Below are 15,602 nucleotides of genomic sequence, written 5' to 3'. Positions count from 1 at the left end.
CTCTTACATAGTCTCATTTTTCCACTGTGCAACAGAATTGATCTAGTGTGCAGCGAGTTGCTGACTTGCTTTGTTTTGCAGCTGGAGATTCAGAGCAGACTCGGTAGCCTTAGCACAACAGCCCATCAGTAGAAGCAGTAGTCCCACCTATAAATATTTGAAGAAAGTGAGTTGAAGTAGTATAAAATCACTTTGCACCCAAACAAGAGGTAGTTTAAAGTGCTTGAATTATGCAAGTGGAATTCACACTGACAATTGGCTAACCTTTACTTTCCTGAAGGAATGTCTTTGCAGATAAGTCTGGACACCTTGAGAAGGTTGCTTAATTGTACTTTTTGCAAATTGATGAATGCCATGGGATGAAAACATTGAAGCATTTTTATCTTGAAATCAGTGTTCAAAAGTAAGATTTGACCTAACCGTCTTTTCCAGAATTAGCTTTTCAGACTGCGTTTCACAGTAAATGGTACTGCCCCATTAGAAGTGAAGTGCCTCATGCTCTTAGTTAAAGATGTTAGATATTTTTAACCTAAATTCTATTGTGCATCTTTTGTTGGAAGGATAGTAATTGTAAAGGACCGCAGTATTTAGTTTTGAGGTATAAATTAGAGAAGGTGGAAAGGAAAGGTTTTCAGGCTTGAATATGGAACAGGATTGTTCTTCTGTAGTAAATGGGGAATTGTGTTGGAACTGTCGAAGTCTACATGAAAATAATTTGTGCTCAAAAATGAAAAGAAAAATAAGTACTGAAAGCTGTGTGTTTGCTGGCAGGCTCAGAAAAGATTTCCTTTGCAGTCAGCTCAGGTCTCTTCATTTCTTTGCCTTGCTTGTCTGAAGATGTCATTGCTTTACAGAAGTATTCTAAGGATACAAATTGACTGTGAACACATGGAGAATGCTGAAATGGTTAACACAGAAACATTTGATAGACTTTTTTTATTATTATTATTTAATGAAGTCAGCCCAGTAGAAGTGTCTTGCTTGAAGGAAATTATATCCATGTTATCAGGGATTTTTCCCTGTTTGTTTTCTTTATGACTGTTAGGATTGCATATATCTGGCATTTATATATCCATTATATATGGAGACAGTTGATGAGCTCAGTATACTGCTGTTCATATGCAGTTGTTTGTTTTTACTGAGAAAACCAAATATAAACGTGACATCAAGGTCAAAATTTTTATCTCAAAGATTCTACCTCAGATGTTTTTTATCCACAAGCCAAAAGAGTGCATTTTATATAAACTGGTAGATTACTTGCAGTTTAAGAGGTGTTTGATATGTATTTTATAGAATAGATGTCCTCTGTTATCCCTGAGTATTTAGTTATGCATGTATATCATGGCTTTGGTAAGTGGGCTTGACTGCAGAATTTGGTGGTGATGCACGTGGAGAGAAAACATCTTCCTTTTTTAAGTTACAAATTGAGTTTACAGGACTCTTTGGGAAAACTTTTTTTAATTTACTTTTATATACTTTGAGTGCTATTTCATCACTTTTTAGAGTTCACTGAGTTTGTCAATCCACAGATTTTATTTAAGAAAATTACTTTGCATAATTGCAACACTTCAGATCTTAATAACTTAAGAGACATCTAGTGCAAAACTTCTGTGCCTTTGCAAAAAGATTTTGAAAATTAAATACATTCTTTAATATAGCATTTGAACACAGCTTTTGTTTTGCTGTGCTTCAAAGCCCCTATGATTGTGGTTCAGAAAAGGCAGAAGAACCTAGAATGAGTACAATATTCCCAAGAAAATTTAAGACAATCATGAAACTATTGTTGCTCTTCTTTCTTTTTAAAATAAAAAAAGATAATCCAGAAAGTCTTAATAGCTTTACTGAATTTACTGAATCACAAATTTTGTCCGTCTCACAGAAAGAATCTTGTTAGCTTTCTTTTCAGTGAAAAGTAAGTTGGAGAAAGTGGTGAAATGGGAGAAAAAGTTTTAAAATGGAAAAAAATGGGCAGTTATTGAGTGGTGATAGTTTTATGTGTCAAAGAGTGAAATTGTTTAATTTTGTTTGACCAGTTCATAAATTGATGGGTCATGAACTAGATAGAAGTGCTTTAGAAAGCTTATAGCTTTAGCATTAACTCTGACAACAAAATCATGGATGTTGGCAAAAGTCTTTTTGTGCAACATTTTATATGCAAGATGTCTATGTTTTTAGATAATACTTAAGCAGCTAAATGAAACAGAGTTGTTCTGACTTCCTTATTTTTCAGATGCTCTGAAATTAACTCATGTAAACTTTATCCCTGGATTCATCAGTTTAGCAATAACAGAAGATCTGCTGATCAGATACGACCAATTTATTTCCCTGATGTTGACCCTCACAGTCTTCCTTCTGGTGCAAACTTCTCTATGACAGCAGGAGATTTTCAAGAAATTTACTCTGAGTGCAGTGAGTAAATGCAAATATTTAGTCTTTCCATGCATCTACAGCCTACTAGTGATAAGACAATAAGAAATGATTACAAATAGAGTGGAACAAATAAATGATTACAAATACAGTGGAACTATATCTGTGATTGTTAGGCAAAAAAGTACTAAATGTAGCAACTTTTTTTTTTTACTTCAAATAAACTTTTCTTTTTAGTTATAAAAGAATACGCTATTGCAGTAGTGTCTTTCAAAATAAAGACAACATAGGAAAATTAGGGAGAGGTTTACTTGATTAAGAAAAGTGATGTTAAACGGGTGAACAGTGTGGAATAGAGAGTCAGTTCTTTTCTTTAGTGCAAGAAATACAAAGTTTTTTTTGTTGATTCCTTTTTGGTTGTAAAAACATATCTAACTGTTTCAGAAATAGTTAATTACAAATGAAACAAATGCATGCTATATTGAGTGCCAGTAGCACATATTTTGGGGGCACATTATGGAGATGGTAATTGTTAAAGATTGAGATATTCTAGTCAGTACAAATACCGTTATTTTTCCTGGTGATATCAGATTAGTCATGCTGTCTTCATTGCAGCTGTGAAGCAAACTTTTATGACTAACCTAATGTTGAATTAATCTGCAGAAGATGACCTCCTTTAGTGCTTACTCTACCAATTACATATTTAGGGTTTTGATCACAGGATAGCGCTTACCCTTAACACTTCTGATCCTAGTAGGCATACTCCACATTTCTTAGTATTTGTTCTATTTCAGAGGTCATTCTTTTTTTTCGCTCACACAGTATTGAATCTAACAGAAACTGCAAGTTCTGTTTTCTGCTTCCACTTCTCCATCCTTATTGGAGATGTAGTTATTTTCACCAGAATTAAATAGCTTTTGATCAGCCTTTTTTTGTGCAGCTAAGTTCCCAGATATTTTGTTGGAAGATGGCTTCCTTAAATTGCTCCATTTTCTGCAGATTAATCTGTCTTGTATTGGGCTATCTGATGCTGGTGATTAAATTCAGATTTTTTTAATTTAGAGAATTTAGACTTTTGCAATTTCAAAGATGATGTTTAGACAAAAAAATGGGGAGCCTCATATGTTGAAAGATACTCCTTGAAAGATCTTGCTTGTTAAATACACTAGTAAAATACATCTGAAGAAGCATTCAGATACTGGATAAAATGCTTTGAAGTTACATAATTTACAAAAATATGCTTTAATGTACAGACTTGAATTGTTCTAGGTGTTAGAATAACTGGAGAGGCCTAAAGTCACTGGGTATTTTTGCATTTATATTTTTAACCTTTCTGGTAGTAAAGTTCATAAAAAAAACAAGTGAGTATTAGCACATTTGGGCTTATATGTGTATATATATGTATATATATGCACACCCCACAATGTCAAACTTACTGTCCATCATTTGTGTAAAACACAGCTAGTTTCTGGTAAACATGAAAAGTGTTCAACTTTTATTATTAGTTGAAGGAAAGCCTAAGTGTAACAAATACTGGTGTTAAATTTTTACAGGGGGAGAAACATTGAACCTGATCTCTGTATATGTTCTTTTTGTGCAGATACATGGGACTGCATAGCAACCTGCTTCTTCATAGATACGGCACATAACGTTATTGATTATATTGATACAATATGGAAAATACTAAAGCCTGGAGGAATATGGATAAATGTAGGCAAGTGTGACCAGCCTTTCTTCCACCTATTCCCAAGTTCTGTTTCCTCGCATAACAGGCTCCTAGTGCCTGAAAAGAGTTATGGGGATGAACGTGTCTGTGCTGAAAACTCTGCAGAACCAAAAAAAATAATTTTTTTACAGCTTGCAGATCATCTCAGGCCTGTTCAATATGTCCAAATGTCAAAGAATATGTCCAAAGGATATTCTTGTTAAGTTACTGTCAAGTGATTTTATATGTGGAATCAAAGCTGCCTAGTGCCAGGTTTTGAAATCATGCATCACACGTTTGTTATTTAAGTTTGACAAATGTAGTGTCCTGTATTCTTTTTGCTGGCTTTCCAAGGAAAGAAAAGTTGTTCTGTCTGTATCTGTCATCTAATTGGTACTATGCCTATAAACAGAAGTTTCAGGGATAAGATTTATGGGATGCTTTAGCTTAAAGGAAGAGAGACTTAATTTCTGCCATGGTGAGGGAAAGGCAGAAGAACCTCGTACATCAAACATTTTGTGTAGTAGTCGATCAGTCACTACACCTGTCCTGGCCAGTCACAAAATGTGAACATAGCTCTTGTAGAGCCCACAACATGTCCTGCCTCCGATTTGGTAGAGACAGCTATGAGTCTACAGTGATGAAAGGGAATAAAATTAAAGAGACAGAAGACAATTTGATAGGAAACAAGACTTCATTGTTCAATATCAGTTGAACTAATTTGTTCTAATTTTACTTTGATTCTGAAATCCATTATAAAAAGCATATTTGAGTAATAGAAATATGTATTTTTTTGTCTGTATCTGATTGTGGGCCGAATATTAGCATTCTTAGCACTTTGAAGTATGTAATTCTGATTCTAAAAAAAAGTTTGGGTTTTTTTGACATCCCTTCCATTTTATCTTTATACTCTAGGTCCTCTCCTTTACCACTTTGAAAACTTGGCAAATGAACTTTCTATAGAATTAAGCTATGAGGATATAAAAAATGTCATACTGCAGTATGGATTCCGTATCGAGGTAAGAAGATACTGTAGTTTGGGAATGCACAGTATAGACTAGACAAACTCTTTCATACAAACTTTACCTTAAATGTAGTTTAGCTTAATGGCACAGACTAATAAAGTTTAGAACAGTTAAATGCTTGTAACTGTGTTGCAAATTTTTACTTTTCTCATTTTTTTAAAAAAGTGAGTGGATAGGCATTGAAATCTGTTGGTAGTACGTATACAGCAATTTCTCTCTGACTGAGAGAAATTTATACAGTGCCGGTAGAGAAGGTGTTTTGAAGACTTCTGCTTTTTATTTTCAGGTGGAGAAAGAATCTGTATTATCAACATACACTGTGAATGAACTCTCCATGATGAAATACTACTATGAATGTGTGTTGTTTGTCGTGAGAAAACCAGAATAGAAGTGGTTTGAATAGGTTAATCAGAAAAAAATGTTGGCTCAAATGCTAAAATTGAAAACAAAACTGACTGGGTGATGTCTGGACACAACCTCAAATCAGTGGTGCCTTCTTATTCCTAATTAGGATTTAGATAGTGTCTATTTTCTTAATCTCTATTGCTGTCCAGACATGTACTATGCCATGCATATTTGTACTATACTAATGAAAATGGAGGGGAAAATATTCACATACACTGTCCTTGTGCTTTGGAATGCATTAAAAACAAACATTTTCTTGAGTATAAAATTTTATGTTTGCCCTAACCATGCTAATTCTCCACATATGCTGCTTCAGTTTTCATAAATTCTTAATGATTTTTTTTTTCTATTTTGTGATGTTAGGAATGCATAGAGGTACTTATTGTACTAGCTGTGTTACAGTTTAAGGAAGTATTTCTAAATATGCACTTGAAATAAATTATGCAGTCTGAAATGGTTGACAAGAGGTAAAATGCTTCTTGGAAGATACAATAACCATCAGAACTGTTAGACAGCATTTTCTGTGGAACTGGAAATAGGAACAAAGTGGACTATTGTACAAATGCTAATCTTCAAATCCAACTGTTAACAATGTAATTAAAACAATCTGTAGGCAATTTAAAATAATATGTGAAAGCAGAGTACTAAGTAAAGAACATGTCATAGAGGAGCAGTAAACTAACCTCAGTTCAGGATTAATACCAGTTATGATTAGTCTGTTGGTGTTGAAACTGAAGTATTGGATGCTTTGCAGGCTTAAATGTATTGGCTTTGAGTCACCTGCCGACCACTTAAGTCAAAGATGTGGAAGCAGTATATTTTTTTTAAAGATAATTAAACAACAGAAAGTCCTGTTACACTTTGAGCTTTTTTCTTTTTTTTTAATTTTATAGCATAGCCGACTTATCCATGTATGAACAGGTAGTGGGTGAAAGGAAATCCCTTTTTCTCCTTCTCCCCCTGGCCCAAAAGTTACATGTAAACAAGGTGTACTGTAACCAAAACACCTCCTTGTCTGAGTCGGCATATGCAGACCAATTTGTAGATAATTTGGTTGTAACTTCAAGGCAATTTACCCATGCTACTGTAAAATCTACCTCTTGCTTCCTTATCTTAATTTTTTCCTGGCAAATAAGGTTTAGGTGGATATTTTATCTAGAAAACTTTGCATTATACAAGAGAGACAGAGACTTCTGTCACTTAGAAAATACGTAAATGAGAAAACATGAGTTAATAATTACTGTGCTAAGAGAAGGTATCATATTAGCCATTTGGGTTTTGTTTATATTAATATAATGGTTAACTTAGGTACCACTTTCATCCTTTTTCAAACAACCTCAGTTGTTTTCAGTTATTTTTAGTCCCTTTTTCATGGTGATGGCCTAATCAACATCTTTTTAATAGGGGTTATATCTGTTATAAGACTTTGGATTTTTTCTGTTAAGGCAGGAAAAAAGTGCCTTCATTTCTTTTTTTTAATTGAAAGTTTGCATGGAGGGAAAAACACATCTTTACCTTTGTTATAGTCTCAGCACTGCATAAGAGAGAGAGCTTGTGGATGTATCAATACTATGTCATTTTCTGCTCAGAATCCTTATCAAGGTTAAAGGCTTCTGAACCACGAACGTTTTCATTGGAGCTTTAACTTAAAATGGTCTTTGAACTGTCTCCTCTTCTTAAAGATGCACCACCAAGATTTAGCTCTGTTAATGAATACTCAAAGTTTAACCCTGTTTCAAGAAAGACCTATTTAAAGCTGAAACACTGCCATTATAATAAATAGGTACAAAAATAAGCCCTTGCACACCTCAAAGTCTTCTGTTGCTTTGATTTCCTTATTGTACTACTCACTCCAATTTTTTTCTATGAACTTTGTGATTCTTTGCCTTCATTCTGATTTTTTTCTTAGGTAAAAAGTGATTAGCATTTTATTCAATTTCAAGCTCTTTGAAATAAGACAAGGTTAGGTAAATGTTAATTATGCAGTAGCTGAGTATTTACATCTGTAATATTGACCAATTTCTGCCTCTCTTAACCAGCCTGTAGTTGCACTTGAAATGTGGTGTTACTGTTTTTTACAAACAGACCATTGAACTTTTTTGCATTGACTGAATCTCAGTATCTTTTGTTCCCTTGGGTTTGTTCTTCACTACCCATATTGTTGAAAGTGCCACTTTTTGCTTTGCTTTTGGAAAATATATCTTTTTATTGACTTATGTCAGGTATATAGTGATGTGCTTCTATTTTTAATTTAGAAAATGCCAATTTTCCCTGATGCTTTCTTTTTGAAATGTAACAGTTGTGTTAAGAGTTGGAAGCAGAAAAATCTTGTGAATGAATTGTATGAGTTGAGTAGTGTTTTACCTGCAGTCTTATTTATGAGTTCTTAAAATTCATTATTTGTATTTTTATGGACAGGGATAAATGTGCATTATTCAGTGTGATTGCATTCTTCTCAATTGTATACGCAGGGAAAAAAAAATGTGTAACTTGTTTATCAGCTGAAGCCAAGATGATTTAGGTCACTATTAAACTGTATGTGGTATTGAGTGTAAAATATAAAATGCTGCATAATTTGCAGTGTAATACTTCTTTATATGGGCTAAGTTTGACAAATGTAAAGTGTCCTGTATTTTTATTTATATGTACTACATTCTAAAATCAGTTATGAAGATAAGAATTGGAAGTTCCATGTCTTGGCGTGAACTTTCCTCTATTTTTAATGTGTATAATGGACTTGATTTTTCTTGGATATTAAAGTTTGCAGTATGACTTGAGGAGTCTCATCTTTGATTTTCATCACTTAGAGTGGATTTTTGTCAACTTTTTTTTTTTTTTTTTTAATTCTTGCTTCCTTAACCCTTTGCTCTTTTGCTTGCTCTTCTCCATGTGCTTTCCCTCCACCTTGGTCTGTAATTGACAGAGCCGCTTACCATCGCAGAGCTGCCTGAGCCTCCTTAAGGAATAAACGAGTTAAGCGTCTGGTGGAACCAGCGCGAGGTGTAGGTGGTTTTTTTTATTTTATTTTTTTTAACACCAGAAGTTGCTCAAGGCGAGGGAAGGCTGCGGCTGCCGGAGGGGCAGCGGCGCCGCGCTGTGGCGGCCGGGGCGGGGCGGGGCGGCCGCACGGCGCGCGGTGATTCTCGCGGGCCCCGCCCCGCGCATGCGCCGTGCCCGGGCGCCGCCGGGCCTGCGCTGGCGGGGGACGCGCGGCCGCGGGCCGGGCCGCTCCATGGCCAAGCGGCGCGCGGAGCCGTTGGTGTGTCACGTGCCCTTCAAACGCCGCCTGCCCGAGCCGCCGCCGCCCCGCGCCGCCGCGCCCGAGCGGCGCGCCCGGGCCGAGGCGGCCCGCGCCGCCCCGAAGCGGCGGCTGGAGGAGGCCGAGGCGCCGCCGGGGAAGCGGCCCGGGCTGCGGGGCGGCAGCCCGCGGGCGGAGCAGGGCGAAGCGGCGGGCCGGCGGCGGCGGCGCGGGGGGCCGGCGGCGCAGGAGGCGCGGGCGCCGGGAGGCGCTGGGGGCCGCGGCAAAGAGCCGGCCGCCGCCGAGGTAACGGGGCCGCCGGGGCGGAGCGGGGCGGGGCGGTGGCGGCGGTGGGCCCGCCTCCCCCGGGGCCGCCGGGCCGTCGCGGGCGGGCCGGACCGGGCCGTGCGGCCTCCCCGCCCGCCTCGGGGCCGGCTCCGGGGCGGCGGCGCGGCGCGGCCCGGGAGCGCCGTTGTGGCGGTTGCGGGCGAGGCTGGGAGCAGGGCACAACTCTCCTTTTTTTTTTTTTTTTTTTTTTTTTTACCTTTTTTGTTTGGGAAGAGCATTTAGTAGCGATGCCAGAGGTCGTGTAACCAGCGCTGAATACCGTCGTGCGTAGTTGCCCTTTCGTGTTCCTGGTTCACTGGGAGCAGCGCCCGGGGCGGCGCGCCCTGGCCTCGGCCCTGCCGCGCGCCGCGGGGTCAGGAAACGAAATAGCGGTGCCAAGGAAGTTTTGGCTTTGCAGAAGTAAAGTGCGAAGTTAAATTTCATACCTGCGTGGGAGTTTGATATATGTGAACTCGCTTCTCCTCCCACTTGTACCTTTGAACTAAAAGTAAAGGATTTGATCCAGTGAGTTGGAAAAGTCAGGGAGTCTAATCGGGTTAGATGGACTTTGATCTCCAATTTTAGTTTCCAGTTTTGAAAAAAATGATCCTTCAATAGTGTAACACCTCTTTATGATTTGTAAACACACTTGTGGCTTACCTTTCTCGGGTTCTTCCATTTTTTTCATTTTTTGTGATTATTAGTGGAATTAAGACATAAATGAATCAAGAAAAAAATTCTATATGCACAAGGAAAATAATGCAACCTTTTTAAACTAGACCTTTTAAATACAAGCATATCTTTCAGTTTGGAAGAGAGAAAAGGCTTCTTTTGAAATTTTTGGTGACAAATTGAGCCAAGCTCTACAGAACGGTTTTACTCCATTGCAAATATGATGCTGAATTCTTTACTTATCCCTAGAGGAGTTAGTTGTTGTTTAGTTGTGGTAGGCAAAGCAGTAAGCCCCCTGGATTCCTACCCAGTGAAGAGTGAGAGAATACTTCCTGAAAGAATTTCATAGGAAGATTTTATATATAGTTGCATATTTCCCTATATAAAATATTTCTTGTGGGACTGTATTTTTAAACAGTTTGTTTCCCTAAGTACAGTACTGTATAAAATATTTCCACTTTAAAATAATGCTTTGTTAATGTTAGGAGAAGGGGTTTTTCTTCTGTCTTCTGTGTGGTTAATGTTAAGAGAAGAGGTTTTTCTTCCATCTTTTGTGTGTCCTACCTGTATTTTTTAAATTTTTCATAAGAACAAATATTTTTGATGTTAACTTTTACAGCTCTGAAGTTGTCATTATTTGCTGTTTTGTGGCTTATTGCAAAACTTGTTAGAGTAATAAGCATGATAAGAAAAGTGTTAATTTCCTACTGTTGTTCAGTAAAGTTATGAGCAATACCAATAACACAGCAGTTCACCAAAAAGGAAATATTATTTGAGTTACATTTGCAAGCATACCTTTGCAACTAGAGTTAGGAAATTAACTCCTTAAAATGAAACAACTTCATCTGTAGAAACTGAGTTTTAACTTAGCTTGCTGTATGTAACCTACATGGCTAGCATTTTTTCTCAGACCCTGTTTTGAAAGATATTTAGCTCGATGGGAATATTTGGTACTCAGTTACTCATTTTATGTATTAATTTCAAGTGTTTGCTCCTGTCCTTTGCACTGCTCGGTTTTGCTCATTTTCACATTGAATCTTTCTGGGAGATGCAAATAAGCTGAAATGCTGCTGCTCTGAAGACTTGAATACTCTTCAGATTAATCCAATATGTAATCTGAACCTGAAATTAGGAGTGTGTGTATTTTTGCAGTTGTATGGTTTTAGATTATAATCTCTGTGGAATGAGTGTGCTGTCGTTTCCTTGGTGCATACAAAGCACCTAGCGCAATGGTGGTCTGATTTTGAAGAAAAGAATACTTTCTCAGCTACTTGTATTTTGGCTTTCTTCCAGTTTCTGTATAACCAGTCCTGTTTCTGTGGAACTCGGTACTTCACTGCTTTTGGTCCCAATCTCAACTAATAGGAACTTTGTTTCTTTAAACTTCCCTGAAGATAATCTTTTCCTAGTGAGCAAATTGATACATCAGTAGTACTCTACAGGCACACAGCAATCCTATTATTATAAAATATCCTCACCTTATATCCTTGTTTTAATTATCACAGATCATAAATAATGCAGGCTTTGACAGTAAACACAAGTAACCTAGTACAACAAACTGTTGTCCGCAAGAAGTTTGTGTTGTAACAAATAGAAAAATTATTTTTATATGGAACATATAGTAAATTTATTTAAAAAAAAAAAAGCATCATGTTATTCCAGTGTCTGAGAGGCTTTAGTGTCAATACTTACTGGGATTTTTTGGACATTACAGTTTTTATTATTCTGTTACAAAGACAGCAGACAGATCATGATTTCGTTCAAGAGCCATACTGAAAGTTGGTTATACCAGTTTAGTAGTTAAAAATGCTTTTTTTTCAAAATGTGTTCAAACTGACTCATTAAAGTAAAATGTTTAAAAATTCTAATCGCATGTTAGAAATGATCTAAACCAATATATACTGGAAATAATTAATTTTAGGTATGTGGCAGTACTCATTGTTTTTATGTAATAGAACAAAGTACATGTTCAAGACCTAAGGAATGACTTGAGAATTTCTTTGCTCACTTCTTAAGTGCATCACTTTCATAGAAATGTGCATGGATTGCACATTTGTGCATTTAATAATGACATAAGATTATAAGCAGACAGAGTATTTTCTAATACAGAAGGAAAAAATAAGTTTTGTGGTGGCATATACCAACGGAGTAAGCTAGTAGATAAATACATGTTCCTCCCATTTTTTTCCTATACAATTTATCTTGTCTTAAGCTTTCCGCTCCCTGTTCCAAAAAGAAATGTTGATTATTCTTTTGTATGCTCACATACAAAAAGTAGATGAAGAAATGAAGAAACACGATGTGGTAGAAACCCTCACTAGGGCTTTACTTTTCCTGCAAATACTGTTCTTTAAGTGGATGCAAAATAGTTAAATACATTTTTCGGAATACAAGCTTCTAAATGTGTATGGTGTTCATATAGCATTGTGAGAGGAAAAGGCAGTGAACAATTTTTACATATGCAAAGTACAAAAAGAATTGCACAAGTTTTTCAGCCTTGTTCCCTGCAAATACTCCAAGTGGAACAAATTGGTGGAGTTATTAGTATTTCCCAGAGGAAATTTCTTCCCAGAGTCCTTTGTAAAATTATATGAAATGATAAAAATAAACTATGATTTGGTTGAGATTTTCTGTGATGTTTTCCTTAGAAATGGTTCATATTTTTCCTTATAAAATTATAAGATCTGTCCATATAGAACAGTAGAGTAACTCTTCCTTGGCTTAGCTTCTTTTGTAAAAGCTTTTTTATTGTTTTCTTTTACTGCTGCGATATACATTAATGTTTTTTTGCTGTTTTTGTTTGTCTCTTTTTAAAGCCAGAAGAAGAATTTTGTCAATATAACTCATTCCTGTATTGGAGAGCACCACTGCCTGCTCTTGATTTGTCTGACATTCAGGATCTAGATGGAGAGACTGTACCGGAAACTAAAACTCCTTCAAGGGCTGAAACCATGGAGACTGAAATGGAGACCTGATCAGTTATTTCACAGCTGTAAATCTACTTGCAGGAAGCAAGTTTTTCTACCTGGGAGAAAAATTAGCATGCTTCTGACTTCTTGAAGAAACAGTGTTATGTCAGTCTGCAAAAGCAAGATTGAGTTGTCTAAGTTGATGGAAGAATCACTTTTAGATACTTACCAGTGAGCTGGCTGGAGAGGTAAATTAATATATCCAGTGAGGAGGATGCTATGCTTGTCTAGCAAGAATGCTTGAAAACATGGAGACAAACTAAAAGGAAACTACCAAAAATCGCAACTGGATGCTATTGTAAGAAACAGCTTGATATGTAACATATGGGAAAGAAATGGAAAATCATTCTGCCTGTTATGAACAAAAAGTTGTAATTGCGATACATGAAGGTGAAATCGTTATCTTGTGGATTTATTTTAAAACACACATTCCTCAAAACCACAGTGTTTCCTAGTGCATTTTTTCCCTTTAATAGCTAAACCAAAAAATAAGAACCCACCAAAACCAAACTGAACATTCCCTTTCTGTGCAAACTGAAAACAGCTGCGGTGAGGATGGGGAAGGAAAAGGGATTCTTTTCTTCTACAAGCTGTTGCTCTTCTAAAAGTTGCTTCACAGTCTCCTAGTGATCACCCAAAGCAGTGAACAGCTAGCTTTTGGGGTTTTGGTCCGTTCTCAAGTTAATACTATTCCTGTTCTTTGTGACATTAGCTCTGAACCAATTGGTGATGAAATGGCAGGCATGTGCAAAGCTGTCAAGAAAAGTTAGTGCAGTGTAAAATTATCATGTACTCTTTTTAAGACTTAACTGACTGAGGTCCAGTTTTTGCAGAGACTATAGATCTTGCAGGTTTTTTTTTTTTTTTTACACAATTTCACTGAATTAGTGGATTTTTGTTGTGAATTCTGAAGTTAATGCTTTTTTAATTTATTTTACAAATACTTGTCTTCAATAATAGACTGAAATTTAAAGTTGTATTGGCAGACTATCAGACCTTGAAAATGTGATTTGTATTTAAGTGTAGTGAATACGTCTGGGATTTTTGTTGGGATCATCTCTGAATAAGGCAACTTGTGAATTTTTGATAATGTATTTGTTAAAGAGCAATAAAGTTTTGCCTTTGTGTATTTGAACATTTTGAGACTATTGTTACTTGCATTTTCTGACTTTGTCTCTTAAGACTCTTGCTTCTGTAACTTTGTCATGTTATTAGGTCTTTTTGCTTAAAATGTCGATTTGTCAACCCTACTAGTAAGCATTTGGAAACTTTTTCAGTATTTATCTGTAGTTTTACTTTGCTGATTGTTTTACATAGTTGGGTCTTTTAGAGCTTGCAGAAGAAGGGAGGTAGCTTAGTGACTCAAGCATTTCATGGTGCTTGTTCAGGTTGGCTTCTAACTGCTATTGGAGTAGTGAGATACATATTTAAAACCTCAATATTTATTTTGCTCAAACATTCTTGTATTTTTTAAGTCCAAGTATATCAAATTGTTCTTAAGAGATGCTCAGATTTTTGAAAACAAACTCCTTTTCTGGTAAGAATGCATCCACTATTACATGTTTATTGTAACTAAAGTAGACTAGTGAGGAAATATATTTTTGCTTTTCCTTTTTTTTTCTTTTTCTTTTTTTTTACCCTGGCTAATTTACTGCATTTGATGATTTCTGTGCAGTCACATCTCTTACTCCTGTATTTGTGGTATTTCTAAGATTTCACACCATCCATTGTTCCTAGGAGCCAGTATTTCCCAATATTAGCTAATATCTATGTGGATACATTTTTTTAATTAAGATCTGCTTGGTGCTTCTTATACAGAAAGTCCATCTGAGTGGTAGGCTGCACTTTAGTGTCAAAAATCTCTCTTCCTTCCATATTCACTGAACACTTACCAAAGAAAATTTATGATTGTCTTCCTTATATGCTCTTCTATAACAAAATAAATAATCCCTTTAAAAATTTAAAGGCTTCACCATTGTTTCGGAGTACTTTATGTGCAAATTGCTCTAGGCGAACACTTTCCTCGTGGCTTGTTCCAGTCCTGGAGCCTGGGTTACGGGATGGAATGTTACTGCTGCTTTCAGAGCATTTGCTCAGCTGATTCATTTTTTCCATTCATCTGTTTGCGAGTAGAAGCAAACTTAAAAGCTTTGGAAAACCTTTTGAAATGAGTTTGAGAGGTTGGGTAACATAAAAGGCTGGGCAAGGAAAAGGGGTGTTGATAGAGTACATAAACTTTGCATTAGAACTGTCACAAAGCATGATCAAGAAATGTTTTTGCTGTCAGATTGGTATCTCCAGACCCTGTGTGTTCACTCTGGGCTACCAGAACATTGGTTGTGACTTCTGGCTTCATTTTTTCAAAGAGCTAGAGCTCAAGTGGTGTACATAAATTATAAGTAAGCTAAAGACATTTTAATTTGCATGCATGTGCTATTTTTGGCTCTGAGTAAACTCTCCCTCTAGCTATATCCAATAGGAGGAGAAAATGTTATTTTAAAAGAATAAAATATCAGCACAGAGAAATTCTAAGACAACTTGTGAGCAGGTGTAGTGTCTACCACCTTTTTGGTAGCACTTTTTTTTAAGCTGACAATCTTCCTTTGAAATAAACATTCAGAAAAATGTCATTTATATTCTCTCTAGATAATTGGCAGTTTGCTTTTTTGTAAAATTTTCCTTTCTAAAAGGAAGAATCTCTATCAAAATTAAGAGTAAAGAAAAAGGCAGTGTTGCTCAGCTGAAAAACTTGGGTTCCTTGGTGGGGGGAAGGTAATTAAACGTAATAAAAGAGAACTATTACTGGTCCATCATTTTGTTCTGATTGTTTTTGTGGGATGGATTCTGTGTCCATCACTTCAGTTCATTCAGTGTCAAAAAACTTCCATAGGAGG

The 15,602-nt window shown here is 36.6% G+C and overlaps 1 protein-coding gene across 4 annotated transcripts in view; it reads left to right on the top strand.

Annotated features, from left to right (window-relative positions):
• Window positions 1–13,843, top strand: part of LOC106490920 (carnosine N-methyltransferase) — a 30,666-nt gene extending 16,823 nt beyond the window's left edge. Inside the window, exons 4-8 of one of the 4 annotated variants that reach the window (XM_067316685.1) lie at window positions 82–166; window positions 2,277–2,409; window positions 3,968–4,081; window positions 4,988–5,091; window positions 12,556–13,843. In XM_067316685.1, the coding sequence (XP_067172786.1) occupies window positions 82–166; window positions 2,277–2,409; window positions 3,968–4,081; window positions 4,988–5,091; window positions 12,556–12,714 (595 nt within the window). In that variant the 3' untranslated portion in view covers window positions 12,715–13,843. Of the gene's footprint in view, window positions 1–81; window positions 167–2,230; window positions 2,410–3,967; window positions 4,082–4,987; window positions 5,092–5,383; window positions 8,278–12,555 lie in introns of those variants that run through there. The other 3 variants (XR_010887031.1, XM_067316683.1, XM_067316684.1) reach the window with 3 other exon arrangements.
• The last annotated feature ends 1,759 nt before the right edge of the window (window positions 13,844–15,602 follow it).

The sequence above is a fragment of the Apteryx mantelli genome, chromosome Z, assembly GCF_036417845.1.
Source record: "Apteryx mantelli isolate bAptMan1 chromosome Z, bAptMan1.hap1, whole genome shotgun sequence".
NCBI lineage: Eukaryota > Metazoa > Chordata > Aves > Apterygiformes > Apterygidae > Apteryx > Apteryx mantelli.
Note: the sequence above shows the minus strand (reverse complement) of the source record. Positions and strands in the feature narration are given on the sequence as shown.